Source organism: Trichomonas vaginalis, chromosome I, assembly GCF_026262505.1.
Source record: "Trichomonas vaginalis G3 chromosome I, whole genome shotgun sequence".
Classification (NCBI taxonomy): Eukaryota; Parabasalia; order Trichomonadida; family Trichomonadidae; genus Trichomonas; species Trichomonas vaginalis.
The window spans coordinates 18,117,541-18,136,511 of NC_067203.1; the positions used below are offsets into that span (position 1 = coordinate 18,117,541).

An 18,971-nucleotide genomic window follows, 5' to 3' on the forward strand; every position below is an offset into this window, starting at 1 on the left:
GATAAAGTAGAGGAAAAATCATTCAAATGCTACTTTTTTGGCCAGAAAGGATTCATTAAGCCATTTGCTCAGCTTATTTTATATGTATACTCATTAAAAATATTAAATATATAACACATTTGCCGGATTTTGGTCGAAATTCTAAAACAATTTTATAAAACTCTTATTTGCATGATTTTACTCACAACTATATATTTATTTCAGCTTTTATATCTAAATTCACATTTGCTATCATTTAATATCAAATTATCGAATAATTCTTATCCTACTCTTACGATTATTTCTACTCTGGCTATAACCAAAATCATACACTAAGTTAATAAATCCATTTATTTACAAAATGGATAAAACTAATCATATGATTTCATATTCAAATAAGAAAATTGATTCCAAATGATACAAGAACCTTTCTGTTATAACACTCACCATGTCAAACAAGCAAGTGAAAGCCAAATCATTAAAAATTTGGCAAAAAGGTTCCCCATATCATAAGAAATCAAATTCTAAAATTTGAATTATAATGTTCAATGTTAATACACTCACAAACACAAACGAAATCATTGAACATTATTAATTTTTTTCTCCGGATTCCTATTTTTGAAAAATTTCATTAAAAGAAATTAAACCCAGGAAAATCATCGAAACTAGATCTCTCTGGTAAATTCAAAACTCTCAAAGTCCACTGAAACTTTTCTCAAACTCAAAATATCTCTCAAAAAAAATGTGGACTGAGGAAAACCGAAGGCGAACTCGCTATACACGCCTTGCAAGGGCGATCTCAGACGGGCCAACTAAATAAAAAAAGGCCCCGAGCGAGACACTAATATTATTTTTGTAATTTTCTTTTGTAAGATTGAGCGAAAAAACTCGGTGATGCAGGGCCGAGTCGCACGAATCTTGTTCTGTAAGTTTTTTGCTAAAGACGAAGCACCTGAATACCCCCAACGCAAAGTACTCTTTAGCCGAGAGTACTGATCCGGTCGCCCGGCATCTGTTGCGCGCCAAAAGAACCGCTAGATGCAGTTCGCAAGCCTATCTGTAAAAATACACATAATGATGCACCACAGCAATCTTTGTATGCTGTCGGATAGGATAATTAAAACTAAGATGGCATGTATCGTTGCCGATAGGGGAGTAGACTGATGCCGCGTCGAAAGCGGTTAAAAAAAGAAATTTTCACTAACAAATAAAATCATCAACAAGGGCGGATTCGTAATAAGGATCATAATCAAGGGAAAACTGATCTGTCTGGACGCAATCGTAGGTGGGTTCCGATGGGCATGAATCTTCGAAGTGGAAGAATTCCTCGGCTTCGGGATCTGGGAAGGAATTCTCGATAACAATCGAATCTGTAGCCTGGACTGGAGTTTGGGTGGGAACAACGGACTCATGGATCTCTAGGGTCTTCTTCTCCGCGGCTCTTGTGACCATTTCTGTCTTTCTTTGGTGGAAATGATCGAGGATCTCAACAAATCGAGCGGAAATAGGGGTGTTCGGGAAATCTGGAGCGGTAAGGGACTTGTTCTTGATGCATTCAAGGGCTGCCTTTGAGTGGATACGGAGAAATGAGACACATTCTTTGGATGAAACGAAATTTCCGTATTGGGACCAATTCTTGTACAGGAACATAACGAATTTACGATGAGAGAGGATGGATTCGAGGGCTTCGAAGTTCGCGCAGTACCAAAAGATCACTGGACGCTTGTTGAAGCTTTCTCTGAAGAAATACCAGTTCCTAGAGAGGAATTCGAGCGAGCCCTCTCTTGTTCTCCAATCTTTTCTGATTGTATGTGACTTTAATTCGGCTGCGATTATCTTGACAAGAATAACAAGGAAATCGCGTCTGAGATTACGTGAAAAGATCTGGAGTGTTTGTTTAACAGCTTCAATGGAGTTATCGGAGGCAATTAATTGGCAGCTCATCGTAGAAAATGGTTTCAATAAAAATGGTCCAACAAAAAGGGGTAATTTGAAAAGGGTAAAAAAATTTAAAAATTGAGAGAAAATTTTGTCCAATAAAAATTTTGATAATATCAAATTGGATTTATAAAACTGTGTTTATGTGTGTTCCAAAAACACAAAAATTTCAATAATTGTTAAGAAATTACTTTGAAAACTTTAGGCATTCATAACCAGACGGAATTCCAAGTCGCTGACATTACAGCATGCGATGAGGGAATTCTTGAACTTAGTATATCGTTTAAAGATATACCACTCATTTGTGCACAACGAAATGGTCATCTTAAAGTTGTTGAATATTTTATCTCTGTTGGAGCTGATAAAGAAGCAAAGAGTAGATTTGGATGGACTCCACTATTTTATCCAAATTGGCATCGTAAATTGACAAATTCGCATTGTAGTCTTTAACCGCCAGACGATGTTTTAATATCCCATTTTTGCTAGCAAATGGAACTTTTAATACTTTGCTGAATCTTCTTTTTGCCAGTCAAATGACATTACCGATTTTTTTTTCATAAAATATTATGATACTGCCTATTCTCTGTCTCTTTCATGCCATTAGATATGAACAAAAGACTTTAAAGAAGCCAAAGGTAGTAGAACGCGTATCAAACGAAGAGCTCGATATTAAGGTTGCTCTTATTAATATCAATCATGGAATACTTGAAAGAGATTATGGAACATCTGATCTTAATTCTCTTATTGATCAGATATGTAATGAATTCCATCTTGAATGGAGTCTCGTTTCAAATTATTTCAGCCGAGTTAAATATGCAAGTTTATCTAAGACTATTATGTTCAGGCTTGACATGGACCAAGCAGACGGAGACAACAGAGCTGGGTACCTTGCTGGAACCGTTTTCAAAGTTACAAAAATGAACGGTTGGTACACTGTTAATGTTCGTCAGGCAAGTGTAAAAGGAACTATACGTAGATGAATTGGCCTTTTCATGTTTTTCGCCAAACGATTTAGGCCAATTACAGGCGATCAAATAAATAAGGCCTACAATCTATTATATGCACAAATTGAAGGCCGTCTTAACGCTTATAAAGCAATGTAAATTAGATATATTTAATGGTGAAATATTTACACCATTTAATTTTGAAATAAAGATTTCCTGAAATCTTTGTTTGGGAGAGTAAATTATTTAACTATCATAATTGATCAACATTTCCACTAATATTCTGCAGTACTGAAATCAGTATACTTTTTGCCTGTCAAATGACACTTCTCATTTTTTTTTATGTTTCCCATTGTCTTTTTGTTTCATTCCCTTAGTTATGAATATAAGAATATAAAGAAATCAAAGTCTGCAGAACAGGTGCCAAACTCAAATAATCCGATGTTCTTTAAATATAAATCTTTATATAGATTTGAATGAAATTGATCAAATTATTAATAATTTAATGAAATTTTGGTATTTATAATAAAATATCAGCTTGAATATTTAAAAATATTTGCATTCAAATACAAACAATAAAGATTTATAATATTTTTAAGATACATAAGATTATCTTTATTTATTCGTATTCGTATACACAAATAAAAGCACCTAATACATTTCCATGATATAATGCTGCAAATATATGTTATTTAAATCAGTTTGCATGAACTGTAGAGATAAAGCAGTTTAAAACTTGTAAAATGCAAAATTAATATGATAATTTCTCTACACCAAAAGTGGAACCATTAACACCTAACTCATGAAAAGCCAATGTAAAAAGAAAAAGTTTTATTATTGGATTTGATCCACAGCGAAGTAAATTTTCTGCACCTGTAACAGGTGAAAAAGCATTTCTGATATCCACATGATCTTCAATCAAAATTCTAAAGGAATCTACACAGTTCTTTTCTGCTGCATAGCTAAAAGGCGTTTTATTAATGTAATCAAATTAGTTATCATCAGCACCATACTTAATAAAAATTTAAGCAATTTCGTATTAATCAAAGTGTTTTCTGCAACATGAATGGGAGTGAAATCATAATTAAATTCTTTTACATTTCTATGAAGAATTCAACAACTTCTAATTAAATGAAATATGCTTTCATAAGCACAATATCATAAATTCAATTTCTTCAATAAACTTTGATAATGACTCCAGTTCTTTTATTTGAATGCGGTACCTTAAGGTTAAACTGTCCTTAATTCGGCATTAAAAATAATTCATAACAAGCAACCAATTTCCGTATTTAGTATTATCTGTGCAGTAATGTAATAGTTATAAATGTTAAAATTTCAGAGTTTCATTCTTGAGTCGATACGAAAAGCAGACTTTTTTTTCGTACCCCCTCTCAATTTTTTTTCCAGTTTTCGTACTTTTTTACAGAGCATAGTATTTGATGTCCAATGTTTGCCTATGATCAGAACTTGTCTTTCCCCTGTTCATATTTCAATTTCTGGTCTAGACATATATCACATCAAATATCATATTTGATTATTTACAATTGTTTAAAAGATTTTACTAGCCCAAGCATAATGTTTTGTGCAAAGTACAATTTCAATGTGTTAATCTATAAAACTTGATTTTTATTGCATATGCAATTAGGCATCTTTTTTAAAATAGAGTTTTGAAGATAAGCATATATGATAATGATATGTACTTGTTATTGTAAATGCATTTATTGTTATAAATTTACTCAATTATCATTGATGATGAAATAAATATTTTATTATATAAAAAAGAGTGTTTATTCATTATAAAAGGGTTCCGTTAAGCAAATATTTTATTTGTAACGGGTAAGCCCTAAATTTGCATGTTTGAATTATTGAGATCAAATATTTGCATGCAATCAATAAATTTGCTGCAAAATTATAATCTCAAGCATGTACTATTTTGAAACAATAAAGCATCAGAGAGCCTTTTCACTATGATCTTTCAGAAAATGAAAGAACATAGAAAAACTGCCCTTTATAGAGATGCCCTGACCTCAACAAGGGTCAGAGCCTGTATCTGTATGTCTTTCAGGGCCGAGATAAGAGGATCTCGTCAATGATGTTGGCGATCTCCCTCAAACTCGGCCCTGAGGATTAGTATTGCAGGCTCTGACACATGTTGAGGTCAGAAATTCGGGTTGCTGTTTCCCAGGGTCGGATTCCTCTCCTGTCGCCCTAGATCAGGACGGCATTTGGGAAATCCGGCCCTGAGGACTGTAAGCGAGGCCCTGAACCTTTGCTGAGGCCAGAACTTAGGATTTGTTGCTTCTCAGAGCCGAGTTCCGCTGAGAAGTGTCCGTAATTTGGACAATCTCAGGGAACTCGGCTCTGAGGATTTTAAGCGAAGCCCTGGTCTCTGCTGAGGCCAGGACCTGTATTTTGAAGTCCTTCAGGACCGATATGAGAGGAGATCGCCAATAATGTAGACGATCTCCCTCAAAATCGGCCCTGAGGATTGATCTTGCAGGCTCTGGCCTTTACTGTGGCCAGAGCTTCGTTTGGTAAGTATCCCATGGCCAGATTCCTCACCTGCCGCCCGGGGTCAGAGCGGCATTTGGGAAAGCCGGCCCTGGGGACTGTAAGCGAAGCTCTGGCCTTTTCTGAGGCCAGAATCTGTGTATTTCTTTCTTTCAGGGCAGAATTTGAGGGAGATCGTCAACATCATTGACGATCTCCCTCAAATTCTGCCCTGAGGATTGTATTTGCAGGATCTGGCCTCAGAAAAGGCCAGAGCTTCGTATGGGCGCTCTCTTGGGACTGGATTCCTCTCCGGCCGCCCCGAATCAGGGCGGTCTTTGAGGGAACCAGCCCCAAGGATTGTTTGCGAAGCTCTGGCATTTCCTGAGACCAGAGCTTGTGAATTTCATTCAGAGCCAAGTTCCTCTCGGATCGAACCTAATGAGGACGACCGTCGAGGAACTTGGCTCTGAGGAGATCAATTGTGAGCTCTGGCCTCGATGAAGGCCAGAGTTTTCAAGGGAATGTTTTGATGGGATGAGTCTATTATCAGTAAGCTCGTCCCATCAAAACATTCATTTAAAAATTGAATGAATAATTATCGTATGAATTCAAAAATTAAAAATTTAAAGATGAATAAAATTATAATACATATGAAAAAGAATTAAATTACATTGAAATTGAATAAAAAAAATTCAAAAAAAATTCAAAAAACTGAAAATAAAAAGAAAAAATATAAAATTTGATAAGAAAAAACGATTTGAGTTAAAAAACGTTTCTACAAAACATGAATATTTATGATTTAGATTAAATTGTGAATAAAATTTACTAGTTTAAAGAAGAATGAGAAAATTAAATTATATTGTAAAGAAGATACTTTAGAAAGGAGTTTACGATTGCAATATTATATGGTATAACATTGTACTCGTAACCTCCTTTCTATAATCTAATTTCTAATGCAACATTGAGATATGAAAAAAATTAGCTTTCTTCGAAAGGAGTTTATAATTGCAATATAATATGACAGTATATTGCAAATGTAAACTCCTTTCGGGAATCAAATGTCTAATGTCACATTGCGGAACAAAAGTGAGAGATTCTCCCGATCTGAGTACGTACTTGCAGGATGCCATTGCAAGACCCTGCAAATATGTACTCAGATCGGAAACTTTGTTCCCAATGTCACATTGCGGAACAAAAGTGAGAGATTCTCCCGATCTGAGTACGTACTTGCAGGATGCCATTGCAAGACCCTGCAAATATGTACTCAGATCGGAAACTTTGTTCCCAATGTCACATTGCGGAACAAAAGTGAGAGATTCTCCCGATCTGAGTACGTACTTGCAGGATGCCATTGCAAGACCCTGCAAATATGTACTCAGATCGGAAACTTTGTTCCCAATGTCACATTGCGGAACAAAAGTGAGAGATTCTCCCGATCTGAGTACGTACTTGCAGGATGCCATTGCAAGACCCTGCAAATATGTACTCAGATCGGAAACTTTGTTCCCAATGTCACATTGCGGAACAAAAGTGAGAGATTCTCCCGATCTGAGTACGTACTTGCAGGATGCCATTGCAAGACCCTGCAAATATGTACTCAGATCGGAAACTTTGTTCCCAATGTCACATTGCGGAACAAAAGTGAGAGATTCTCCCGATCTGAGTACGTACTTGCAGGATGCCATTGCAAGACCCTGCAAATATGTACTCAGATCGGAAACTTTGTTCCCAATGTCACATTGCGGAACAAAAGTGAGAGATTCTCCCGATCTGAGTACGTACTTGCAGAAACATAGAGATATAGTATGCAGCAAATGCTTTTATTAACTTATTTACACACATTTACTTATATTCAAACTTCAATCTTGATTATATTTCATATTTCTGAGCAAACATAGAGCTTCCAATCATTATTATAAAGACTACCAATTGTAACCATATAAAAACACAATTTTTAAAAGTTATTATTATTCAACTTCCTGTGATACGGTATTTTGATTAGATTTCGTAAATTTTGGTAAAACAAGCATAGCTCTATCATAAGCAATCTTACAATAGTAAATATATTGCTTCCATGCTAAATTCAATTGAGATTATCTTGACATTAAACTTAGAATCCTCTCAAATTCAAGGAGATAATCACAATACAGCTATACTTTAATGCTGCAGTATAGCGAAAGCTCTATGATTATTATAAACTAATGATACCATATGAGTACGAAAACTGGAAAAAAATTGAGAGGGTGTACGAAAAAAAAGTCTGCTTTTCATATAGTTTCTTCATTCTTTCCATCAGAAATTCATTTGTCTTTAAATGTAATAATATTACTGTTTTCATTCTCATTCCATACTTCAAAACAATTAACCTCCTTGCATACTACATGAATGTAATTGTGTCGCTTCAATTTCAAGGGTGATTGTTTTTTTATCATTGTTAATTTACACAATTCAATGAGTTCTCTCAAACTTTCAGATATGTGTCAAATTCAACCATGATAAAAATGTATTTAATAATAACTCCCTAGTAACTGCAAAGTAATGAATTAAATGGTGTACAGTATTCAGATGATAAAACAGTCCTTCTTTCTGTTCTCAAGGGATTTTCTGGTGATTGCACTGTTATTGCCGAATGTACAACAATCAAAGGAGGGACAACTCAAGATGCAAGTCCCTTCTTCTTCTGTCGAGGAGCTTTATCCTCAATATCATTTGCTCCAGGAAGCCAACTATCATCAATATGCGATTGTTGCTTTATGAATTCCGCATTAATAAGTGCGGACATGAGTCAATGTACAAAACTCCTAGTCCTCAGTGATGGCTGTTTCAGTGGATGCTGGAGATTGAGCAATGTAAAATTGCCTCCAAAGTTAAAGAAAATTTCGTATGGATGTTTTTATATTGATCGTGCTTTAACAAAAATTGAATTTCCTGATACTTTGACAGAAATAGCTGGTTCTGACCAGACGTATGGAAGAGTTTTTGGATATTCTGGAATAAAAGAAGTTACAATTGGCCAAGAATCTCAACTACAGAATATGGGTGTAGATGTTTTTGCATTCACAAATCTAGAATACTTCCATATTCCATCAAAATGCATACTGAAAGATGGTTCATGTTTCCAAGGTTGTCCTATTATTGGTATTTCAGTTGATGAAAGGAATACAAACTATAAAGTTGATGGCCAAATGCTGCTTTCTGGATCTGGATTTACAAATTTAGTTTATGTGAGTTCAAGATTAACAGGAACATTTCAAGTTCCTTCTTATATTACTTCAATCGGTAATTCTGCATTTAGAGGATCGAAATTCAATAAAATCATTTTCTCATCGAGTGTAACCTTTATTGATAGTTTTTGTCTTGGAGAATGCCAAATTGTCGATTTCGAATTTCCTTCTCAAATAAAAAATATTTCATCTTTTATGTTTCAAGGATGTCGAAATTTAGTGACAGTAAAATTAACAGAAAATATCACAGAGATCAAAAGTAGTGCATTCTATTATTGTAAAAAACTTAAAAACATTGTTTTACCATCTAGTTTGAAGAATTTAAGAGACGCTGCCTTTATTGGATGCATTTCATTAACAGAAATAACTCTCCCAAAAAATTTGGAAACAATAGGTGATGGCGTTTTTACAGAAATTCCTAATTTAACACTTCATTCATTAAGTCCCAAATATGTTGTTGACAATAATATGATGTATATGGATGACAATAGAACTTTATTAATTTATGTGGGATCAGAAGAAAATACAGATATTTCTATTTTATCTGAGTGTAATTTTATTGCTCGAGGAACTTTTGCAGAAAAGAAAATAAAGGATGTTACTTTCAAAAGTTCCAATGTGGATTTGGATATTACTATTGGTGAAATTGTTTTCAAAGAATCAACCATACATTCAATTGTTTTCCCACCAGGTTTGAAAACAATCTCAAATAATGCTTTTGATAGTTGCTCGCAGCTATCACGTGTTACATTCCAAGGAACAAAAATTACATCAATCCCTAGATCTTGCTTCATAAATTGCAATATGCTTTCATCAATTACTCTCCCAACTTCTATTACTTCAATAGGAGAATATGCATTTGCAAACTGCAAAAAACTTGGAGATATTGAATTATCTAACTTAAATTCACTAACATCTATTGGAACTTATGCATTCTCCGAAAGTGGATTGACAACTGCGAACTTACCAAGTTCAATAGAATCAGTTGGTATCAGATCATTTGCCAATTCTAAAATCACAGATTTAACTATATCTTGTAATATTCCTAGTATGTTATGCCAATCATGTACATCATTGATAACGCTTACACTCAACAATGGTGTCACAGATATTGGAACATATGCTTTTGATGGGTGCATATCATTGACGGATTTCATAATTCCAAGTTCATTAGCTACTATTCAAGGTTTTGCATTTCAATCATGCGAAGAACTGAGAACATTGATAATGTGTGATGACTGCACACTTTCAAAGGTTGATGGTGGATGCTTCTATGGTTGTTATAATTTAAAATCTGTTAAGCTTCCTCAAAATGATCAAAGATATCGATTTGAAAATGGCGCATTGACAAATCACGCACAAACAAAACTTATTCTCTTTCTTCCATACAGCGGTGTTAAAAATTTCATTGTTCCATTAGAAATGGAGACTATTGGAAGTTGTGCTTTCATGGGAAGTCCAACTCTCTTAAGAGTATTCTTCAATGGAAATAATATTAACACTATTGACTATCAAGCTTTTAAAGATTGCAAGAATTTGAATTTTGTTTTCTTCTCATCATCTAGTATCTCTCAAATTGGTACAAATGCATTTGACGGATGTCCTCTTCTTCGCAGGTGTGGATCATTTTCAGCGCCGCAAGATGTGCAGGAAAAAATTATTAATATTGGAAATATTCCTAAGATTGCATTTTCGGAAGATTGTGCTTTTGCTAATTCATGCAGAGCAATTAAAAATATTGGAATTCCATTCTCATACTTATATCCATTTTTAACTATTGAATTGTAAACTTCTTAATATATAATTAAAATCTTGTATATTTTTTGCATATGCTACAATATGAAGAGCCGTTTTTCCATCTTTATATTTTTCAATGATATTTATATCAAACGAAATCAGAAATTCGAAGATTACTTATTATTATGAAATGCTGCAATATGAAGAGCCGTTTTTCCATCTTTATATTTTTCAATGATATTTATATCAAACGAAATCAGAAATTCGAAGATTACTTATTATTATGAAATGCTGCAATATGAAGAGCCGTTTTTCCATCTTTATATTTTTCAATGATATATTCCGAAAAAAATAAAATAAAAAATGCTCAATGAAATTAGATAGATATAAATTTTTTATTTTCAAACAATTATTCCGCGAGGCGAAATAAGGAGGAGCAGCTTCTGGTCAGTTTCTTCTAGAACATTTAGAGTTTCATCGATATCTTCAATTGGCGGAGGGTTTTTCATCAAATTGAGGAAATCTTGTGAAGGAGAAAACTGAATTATTGAGAATTTCGCCAGTTCTGATATCTCTTTATCATCTTCGAACTGTTCCAAGACAGTTGTCCATGCAGAAGCAGTCTTCGCGAAGAACTTCAAAAACAAAATTTTGTTCACTTTATCTCCAGCGAAAGACAGTGCTTTTCTGAAGTCATTTTTAAGTGCGTATTCAACTGCATCCAGTAGATATGAGTATTTCCCATTCCTCTCACTGCATGGTCCGTATTTGACTATAGCAGACACACAGACTTTCCCTGATTCTGTTCCTGAAAACCATGGTATATCCATTAATTTTTCCGGCCACTCATCAAGATGCATTTTTGCATCATCCATCTCTGAAGCTAAAGAAACAACATTCTTGACATCTCCATTGATATAACTGTAGCAAAGTGCTCTTTCATTATAAGGCCAAACGAAATTTGGTAATTCTGGCCGGCCGATTTTGATAAGAGAGATGGGACTGAGGTTGACAGATATCTCATGGAGAATGTCGTTATCAAGGTTTTCATAAACTGACAAAGGAAGTTTGGATAGTATTTCTTTTGCAATTTCATGGTTTCCATTTGAAGTTTCTGAGACAGCTTTGTATAACAATGTTAAAGGATGTGGTTCTGTTTCATCTAGTACTTGGTTGTATTGTCTTGCTCTTAAGAGTTTCCTGATACAAGTATCTATTGGGAGATTTTTGATTAGTTTGAGAAGATCGTCGTTGATGTCGTTTTGATTAAAATGTGCTTGTTGTATAAATAAGGTTGATTTCCTGCGCGGAAGTGAAATAATTTTTTCAATAATTGATTTTCGTTTTTGTCCATAGATTGGTGATTTGGCGTTCAAAGCTGATATAAAGAAATCAAATGCTCTACTCTGGTTCCCGTTTTCAAGTAAATTTGAGCCAATTGTGTAACAATTATCGGAATAATTCACATTTTTATGGGAAAGAAGACACAATCCGAGTATTTTCGTTTGTATGTCATTTGATTTCAATGCTTCTTCTGAAATTACGTCACCTTTTGTTAAATTATAACAATGAAGAGTTGTAACCTTACGTTCTGTGTTTATAACTATAAGGAAATCTTGGTTCATGTTAATAAACTGTATTTTGCTGAACGTTTCTGAAGTTAAAACGGGAAAAGTAAAAATACTTATGTCCAGTTTTGATTTTACAGGATTTGGAAGAACTTGGATGGTCTGGGAATCAGAAAGGACCAAGTAATCGCTGTTGAATGCAGAGGAAGTAGCTAAAAATTTATCTGTCAGATTTGAAGGATCAAAATTATCTGAATCTGAATCTCTATGGCGAATGGAGCATAGAAGTGAAGCTTGTTCAGTTAGGAATACCAAACTTGATGAAGAAAGAAATCTGAGATCTTTCGCCAAACTTGGAGCTCTGAGTCTAAAAACTATGTCAATAGAAACTGGATGATCCATTAAGTATCTTGTAATAAACAAGAAGTTTGAAACTTGTGCTTCGACAAGGCCAAAATCGATATTCAAAGAATCTTTTGTGTCATAGCATAAGGCTCCTGGTGTAAACTGCTTTGTATAATGTTGTGGTGTGCCTTTGATGATCTTAAGAATGAAAAGATAATCTGCGCAGACAATTGCCAACATATCATTGTAAAATGAGAAAATTGGACAATAAACAGGTAGCGGTAAAATTATTACGCATCTTAGTTTCGGTCTATCCTCAATATCCCATATAATACACGTTTTTTCTGTGACAATTATTATTGAATTTGCGTCTACTTGTGCAGATGGGTTAGAATCTGCACTGATTGATGCTATGCATAGTATTTGTGGTTCGTTAGAAAGCTGTGTGAATTGCCAAGACGTTGGATATAAAATTTTTTCTGGTAAATTAATTGTAATTGGTGTAGAAGAGTTCTTCTCGATAGGGACTCTCCAGTTAAAAAAGATATTGTAATAAGTTTTTGGTTGATTTACATTACGATCTTCAAAAATGATGCAATCATGCTTGTCGAGATAGAATACATTTAATATTGTATGCGATGACCATACCAAGTGATATAAATGGTTGAAAGATTCTATGTCATAAATATCAATCGAATTTTCTTGAGTGTTTAGAATGAAAATTTCATTATTTTTGGAAATAGATACACTCTGTGGACATTGCTTTAGTGGTTGGTCAAACATTTTCTGAATGGGAGAAGGGATTTCACCTTGATCCATTCCGAAAATTTTTTTGCTCACTCAAATTATTGTTAATGGATGTTTTAGTGTAAATAGATTTAAAAACAATTATCTATTAATTCTTCTCGTTAATGTTATCGTTGTTCTCGTTTTCATTGAATTGGATTTGAAATTGAGGAATTTTTTTGCAGATTTAAGATAGATTTCATTTCAACTATAAATTGCTATTCTATTTGCTTAATAACTTTGAAATTCGGGCTGAATTTTTTTAATGAATGAAATATCTACAGAATTATATAACAATAAGCATGAGTAGGTTAATCCGAACTTCTATATAGTCATTTCATTGCAAAATCAAATGAATTTACTGATTTTTGGAAAACAAAATAAAATCACTCCGCATAAAAATTTATAAACGGAAGTTAAAACTTTTATTTTTATATTGCTTGTGGTATGCAATTTTTTGTTTCCGATTGATTTTGAAATAAAAACGAGATAACAGATTTTTTATCAAAAATGGATGCGAAAACAACCCAGAAGGTTGATCAGTTTGTAAAAAGCAAAAATATGATAAAAATATACGCAAATCTTGTTACTAAACATCATAAGCGTGGTGGTAAAGCTCCACGTATTATGATATTTTGTGAAAACTTTTTATATGTCCTTACAAAAGGAGTTAAAGAAAAACACAATTATCCATGGTATTTACTTACAGAAATTCAAGTTGAAGCTGATACTGTTTTACTATTATTTTCTAATGACACACAATTCAAATTCGAATCACCAGAAGCCAAGCGTGCTGAAGAGCTAATCGTATATCACATTCATAGAATACTTAGCGAGGAAGAGTTTAAAGCAATTAAAATACCAAATGTTCCTTCATCATTACCTCCGCACTCAGGAGTTTCAATGGTGTGGCGTTTATCATATTTCATTCACACTCTTATACCAAATTCATCATTAAATGATTATAATTATATCATTAAAGATGTAATTACAAGTTCAAAAACATTAGATTTATCAGATTTACCACCATCACAAGAGGCTTACCAAGCAGTATTAACCGCACTCAAATTAGAATATACATTCAAAACTATTACTTTCAGAAAAATCAAAGAATTCGATGTTTTCGATATTATTGCAAAATATTACGATTTCCAAATTGCTGACAAGCTTTGTTTCATTGGCATCCATACTGGTGAAGGTTTCAAGAACTTTCTCGCTGCTCTGAAAAAAGCAAAGAAGTGTAATTTAGTTGCATTATCTTTTACAGGCATTGGCTTTACAAACGATGAAGTTGATGTTATCATGCATGTTGCTCGTGTCAAGAGCCTTACTTCCCTTATCTTTGATCATTGTTTGACGAAAGATACTTTTGATCATTTCCAAGAAAACAGTGATCTTCCAAGTTTGCGTTATTTGTCACTAGAAAATAACGCTTTCTTCAATGTATCATTTATTTTGCCTAAACTCAAGAATCTTTACGCATTATCTCTGTGTAATTGCGGAAAATCTCTTGGAGACATCTTTGAAGCCATTTCTCAGGCAGATCTCCCTAATTTAAGAGGTCTTAATGTATCTATGAACTTTGGAACACAGATAAATGGTAAGAAAATCCAATTTCCTCCAAAACTTTCAAATTTAAGTGCAGACAATATCAAATGGAAAATTGATGATTTAATTTCATTCTTTGGAACAGTAACTAACCATGCTTCTTCAATAAGCCTCAAGAGATTCGTTTGCTCGTTCTCAAACGCTAAACTCGAGCAAAATGATTGGCCTAGATTTAACAAATTTATTCAAAACAGAGAAGCAACGAATTTGCAGAATTTCAGGTGGGATGAAAACCCTGTTTCTCCTGAATTGTTCATGTTCTTGAAGAACTCAGGTAATGTCAGATATATATCAATGAATGGATGCATTGATGACAGCAATTACCAAGATTTGGTTGATTTTGTTAAATCAAATGAAGAAATTGAGAATATTTTAATTCGTGGAAACAAAAACAAGCAAATCACTGATGTTCTTCCATTATGTAACAGTCTCCAGACAGCTCCCAACTTCCTCTTCCTAGATTATACATACAACAAAGTAGAAGACAGACAATTAAACACTTTACTCACTGCTGTTTCCAGATGCCCGAAATTGGAAGGCATTGCTATTGACAACACAAATGTTACATCATGTGAAAAGTATATCAATGCAATACAACCACTCAAAGACTTAGGAAGACCAATAAGTTTCAGTATCCCATTCAATGACATTTCAAGAATGAATGGTGATCCAAAAATCACTGAATTAAGACAATTAATTCATGATTTAGGTTGTCCACCAAGAAAATCAGAATGGCCAGATGATCCAATTGTTTCTTCATATTATTTCGTTGCTAATGACTTCTTCCCACCATATCTTTCAAGATCAGCTGTCGAAATGATCAGAAGAGAAGATGAAAATGAATCTTCTTCAGATAATGAGCATTCTGATGATGAAAGGAAGTCGACTCTTTTGGTTGATGAAGTCTCTCTTCCATCTATTGTTGTTTCAAGAGAAATTTCTCTTGTTAATGACAAACCAAGGAAATCTGGCGGAAGAGTAAAGTCAAGAGGTTTGAGAAATGGAAGTCTTCAAGAATTCCCGCTAAATACTAATGAAAGTAGTGAAAAAGAACCTCCGAAATATGAGAAGCCAAGAAGTCCTAAACGACAACAACAACTTGTAATAAACAAGCCTAAAGTTAGTTGGGATTTCCCATTAAGATATGTTCCTGATATTGACAACACCGAGTTATTGCAGCAAACTGATCAGCAATATTCTTTTGTTCAGATTGTCAAGGATCTTCATTGAAGTTAATATGTTTTTATTTTGTTATTATAATAAACAATATTTTTTTGTGTTTTTATAAAGATACTATTGGTAAATGTTAATATGATCATTTTTATTAATGGGATATTCATTATTAACTCTGCTAACTTCATTTTTTGAAATCGCGAGATGCTTTCCATTGAACTTCAAATTGGAAGACAGTTTCAAGATTGGATTGATGGTATTAATAATGAAAATGAAAGTAGTTTCATTGATCAAATTATTACATCTTTTATTTCTTTTTACTGCGACAATAAATTAGAAGAAAATCTTCAATTTTTAGCCTATGAAACTGCTCTTGCAGCTGAAATTAGACCAAAGTCAATTCATAATTTAACAAAATTAGTGAAAGAAATCACAACAACAAGAAAAACAGATAAATTCGCCAATTTCAAAAACTATTTAGTCGATACCATTATGTCAACTCAAAGTATATACTCATTTGAAATGAAAGTACGTCTCTTACACAGCTGTTTTGAAGCAGAAATTTATAAAATTGATGAAATTTGCGAATATTTAAATATATTCCCAATGGATCAAACAATAAGAGCACTTATATTATTTTCTATATTCGTTTCTGATATTGACAAGCATGATTCAAATTTAGTCAATTCAATATTGGGAAAACTCGAAGTTTACAGCGCATCTGCTCTACAGTTCAATCAATACTTAGAAGTAGATATAAACAAATACAGAGAATTCATAATGAGTCTAAGAGAAAACGATTATAAATTATCAAAACAAATTACAAATAGTATTTACCCAGAAGACTCAGTAGAATTTACTATATATACGGATAACATCGATGAACTCCAGAAACTCTTTTCAGAATCAGAATTTAACCCAGAAATCAGACTAAAGCAGAGTTTTCTCAATCCAAACACTGAAATTCTATCTCCTCTTCAGTTTGCAGCTTTTCATGGTTCTACAAAATGTTTTGAATACTTAGAAAAATTAAATGAATTAGATGATTCGATTCCTGACTTCGCTGTTCAAGGAGGAAGCATGGAAGTTGTTAAAGTATGTGATGCAAAGGGATTGAGTTTCTCAAATGCTTTGGTTACTGCTGCTTTAAATAGAAGAACTGAAATACTTGAATTTCTTTTGAAGACTAAGGAATTTTCACAGCCAGAAGTTATGGGAGCTCTAGAACTTTGCATAAGAACTAAAAGTATTGCCTCAATTGAAACAATTTGCTCTCTAAAAAAGAATAAATAAAATATCTAAATCATCACCGTATAAACTTAGATGATTGAGATATTGCTTGAAAGCTATGATGTAATAGTAATGTATTACACTGCTCATTTGTCTTATATAATGTTAAAATTTTATATTATTTCATTTCTTATAAAATTCACAAACTTTATATCATAATACTTCATGTTATCTTTATGCTTTCAATAAACTCCATGTAGTTTATTGCTTAATTGGTAATTTTTTAATCAGAGAAATCTTGGATTATTAATGAATCAGAATGGCTATTTAGCAAATAAATAGCTTGTTTTTGATTAGTTTCATAATGTGCAAATTGTTTGTCTGTAGAAATTATGCCTTAATCTTTAGATAAAGTTATTTCACCTGAAATTATGCTTTAAATTTTCATTTAAACCTCATAGCAATCATCTATGGTGTTTGTACTACTAATGTTAGCCTTATGAATATAAAGAATAACCTTTCTATTCTCCAAAACCACTAAATTTTAGATTTCTTGACGATAGATAAGAAATTTTCATTTATCAAAATATTAAAACAGCTCATATATTCATCTATTTTGCTATGAAATCTTATTTGTCAAATTTGACAGAATGTCAGATATGCCAATATTTCACTAATGTTATTTCTTTTTAGCTTATGCGTGAAGAAATTTGTATACCACATGACCCCGTGGTATATCACCAACAGGACTGATGATACCACTCTTCGAGTATTCTGCAATTCATGGACTTGCGGTTATGATAACAATTCAATTGAAATCACGAATGATTTTAACGATGTTTTAGCAAAATATCGTAACGAAACACTTAAAGGAAATATATTTACAGTAGTCGAGAGCTTCATTCAAAAAGATTTCGTCCCAGCCAAATGTTTCGGAGGCTATCTATTGTACTTCGGCGGGAAAAACGTTACAGTTAACAAAACCGCCGGTTTAGAGCTCATTCGTTCAGGTGCTAAAGATCATTTTTGGACATGCCTTGAATTACTCGCTTTCTTACCAGAAGAAGGCGACAATTTCGAGAATATTAGAATTGCTACAGAAGCTGGCTCCATTTTTGCAACAATGGTTTATTCCAGAAAATTATACGAACAAGGCAACTACGATGAGGCCGCTCGTTACATGAGCCACTTAATTGTTTCATCTGCTGTCAGCTGGCATCGTAAGCACCATGCCGGAAACACATTTTCAACAGCTCTTAAGAAATTAACTCTTGAAAAGGATACATCAGCCTACAAGACCATCCTAGAGCTTGCCAGACAGCTCAACCTTCCAGCATGTGTCTGGATCTTCGACGGTTACTTAACCCATAAAACTGATTTAATTTCTGCCAAAGAAATTGTTGAACTTGCTTTCCAACTTGTTAATGGTCTTCCATTTAGAGACATAACAGATGTAGAAGCAATCAGAAAGTCAGGAATCGATGAGGAAGCCTTCCTTAAATACAATAGCAATGCTGGCTCTCCAACAGCTGCATTCTACTTGTCTTATCCGAAATTAAATTCAAAGAATATATCTGTTGTTCATTAAATAGTATAGTTGTTGTTCAATCCTGTTCGGTACATCTTAGAACAATGTACTGATCCGGTTGAATAATTATATGTAAATATTTAGTTATATATTTTGCATTTTTCATTAATAATTTTCTTCCACTTAAAGGTGAACTTACTACTTTTTGGCATTGCCTCGATTTTTTAAGGGTGCACTTACGTTCCTATGACATGGTATTCAATTTGGATGTTTAAGGTTAACTTTCAATGACTCTTCAAGCCGGTTGTCAAAAATTTGAATTAAAGTCAGATGGGCGTAAGTGCACTCTTAATATTCAAGCTTTACTTCCCAAATTTTCAAAGGTCAAAAGTCAATATTTTTGGTCAGCCATCTAAAT

At 33.4% G+C, this 18,971-nt stretch overlaps 8 protein-coding genes across 8 annotated transcripts, besides 1 other annotated feature; 6 read left to right on the forward strand and 2 right to left on the reverse strand.

The window, feature by feature from the left end:
- Window positions 1–1,038: 1,038 nt before the first annotated feature.
- Window positions 1,039–1,934, reverse strand: TVAGG3_1005910 (uncharacterized protein; the record flags this gene model as incomplete). The annotated part of the gene is made up of 1 exon (XM_001322479.1): window positions 1,180–1,923. One exon carries the CDS (start codon window positions 1,921–1,923, stop codon window positions 1,180–1,182), a length of 744 nt encoding a protein of 247 aa, XP_001322514.1.
- A 549-nt stretch (window positions 1,935–2,483) lies between these two features.
- On the forward strand, window positions 2,484–3,107 carry TVAGG3_1005920 (uncharacterized protein; the record flags this gene model as incomplete). Its single annotated transcript, XM_001322480.1, has 1 exon — window positions 2,484–2,897. The coding sequence occupies one exon, from the start codon at window positions 2,484–2,486 to the stop codon at window positions 2,895–2,897; it is 414 nt and encodes a 137-aa protein (XP_001322515.1).
- Window positions 3,108–6,419: 3,312 nt separating this feature from the next.
- Window positions 6,420–7,181, forward strand: TVAGG3_1005930 (uncharacterized protein; the record flags this gene model as incomplete). The annotated part of the gene is made up of 1 exon (XM_001322481.2): window positions 6,420–7,181. One exon carries the CDS (start codon window positions 6,420–6,422, stop codon window positions 7,179–7,181), a length of 762 nt encoding a protein of 253 aa, XP_001322516.2.
- A 674-nt stretch (window positions 7,182–7,855) lies between these two features.
- On the forward strand, window positions 7,856–10,387 carry TVAGG3_1005940 (antigen BSP-related family; the record flags this gene model as incomplete). Its single annotated transcript, XM_001307743.2, has 1 exon — window positions 8,108–10,366. The coding sequence occupies one exon, from the start codon at window positions 8,108–8,110 to the stop codon at window positions 10,364–10,366; it is 2,259 nt and encodes a 752-aa protein (XP_001307744.2).
- A 314-nt stretch (window positions 10,388–10,701) lies between these two features.
- On the reverse strand, window positions 10,702–13,048 carry TVAGG3_1005950 (DPP6 N-terminal domain-like family; the record flags this gene model as incomplete). Its single annotated transcript, XM_001322483.1, has 1 exon — window positions 10,717–13,047. The coding sequence occupies one exon, from the start codon at window positions 13,045–13,047 to the stop codon at window positions 10,717–10,719; it is 2,331 nt and encodes a 776-aa protein (XP_001322518.1).
- A 476-nt stretch (window positions 13,049–13,524) lies between these two features.
- Window positions 13,525–15,906, forward strand: TVAGG3_1005960 (the record flags this gene model as incomplete). The annotated part of the gene is made up of 1 exon (XM_001322484.1): window positions 13,525–15,852. One exon carries the CDS (start codon window positions 13,525–13,527, stop codon window positions 15,850–15,852), a length of 2,328 nt encoding a protein of 775 aa, XP_001322519.1.
- A 77-nt stretch (window positions 15,907–15,983) lies between these two features.
- Window positions 15,984–17,181, forward strand: TVAGG3_1005970 (Ankyrin repeat family; the record flags this gene model as incomplete). Its single annotated transcript, XM_001322485.1, has 1 exon — window positions 16,000–17,088. The coding sequence occupies one exon, from the start codon at window positions 16,000–16,002 to the stop codon at window positions 17,086–17,088; it is 1,089 nt and encodes a 362-aa protein (XP_001322520.1).
- Window positions 17,182–17,674: 493 nt separating this feature from the next.
- On the forward strand, window positions 17,675–18,701 carry TVAGG3_1005980 (uncharacterized protein; the record flags this gene model as incomplete). The annotated part of the gene is made up of 1 exon (XM_001322486.1): window positions 17,747–18,613. The coding sequence occupies one exon, from the start codon at window positions 17,747–17,749 to the stop codon at window positions 18,611–18,613; it is 867 nt and encodes a 288-aa protein (XP_001322521.1).
- Window positions 18,702–18,781: 80 nt separating this feature from the next.
- Window positions 18,782–18,898: a mobile genetic element.
- Window positions 18,899–18,971: the final 73 nt, after the last annotated feature.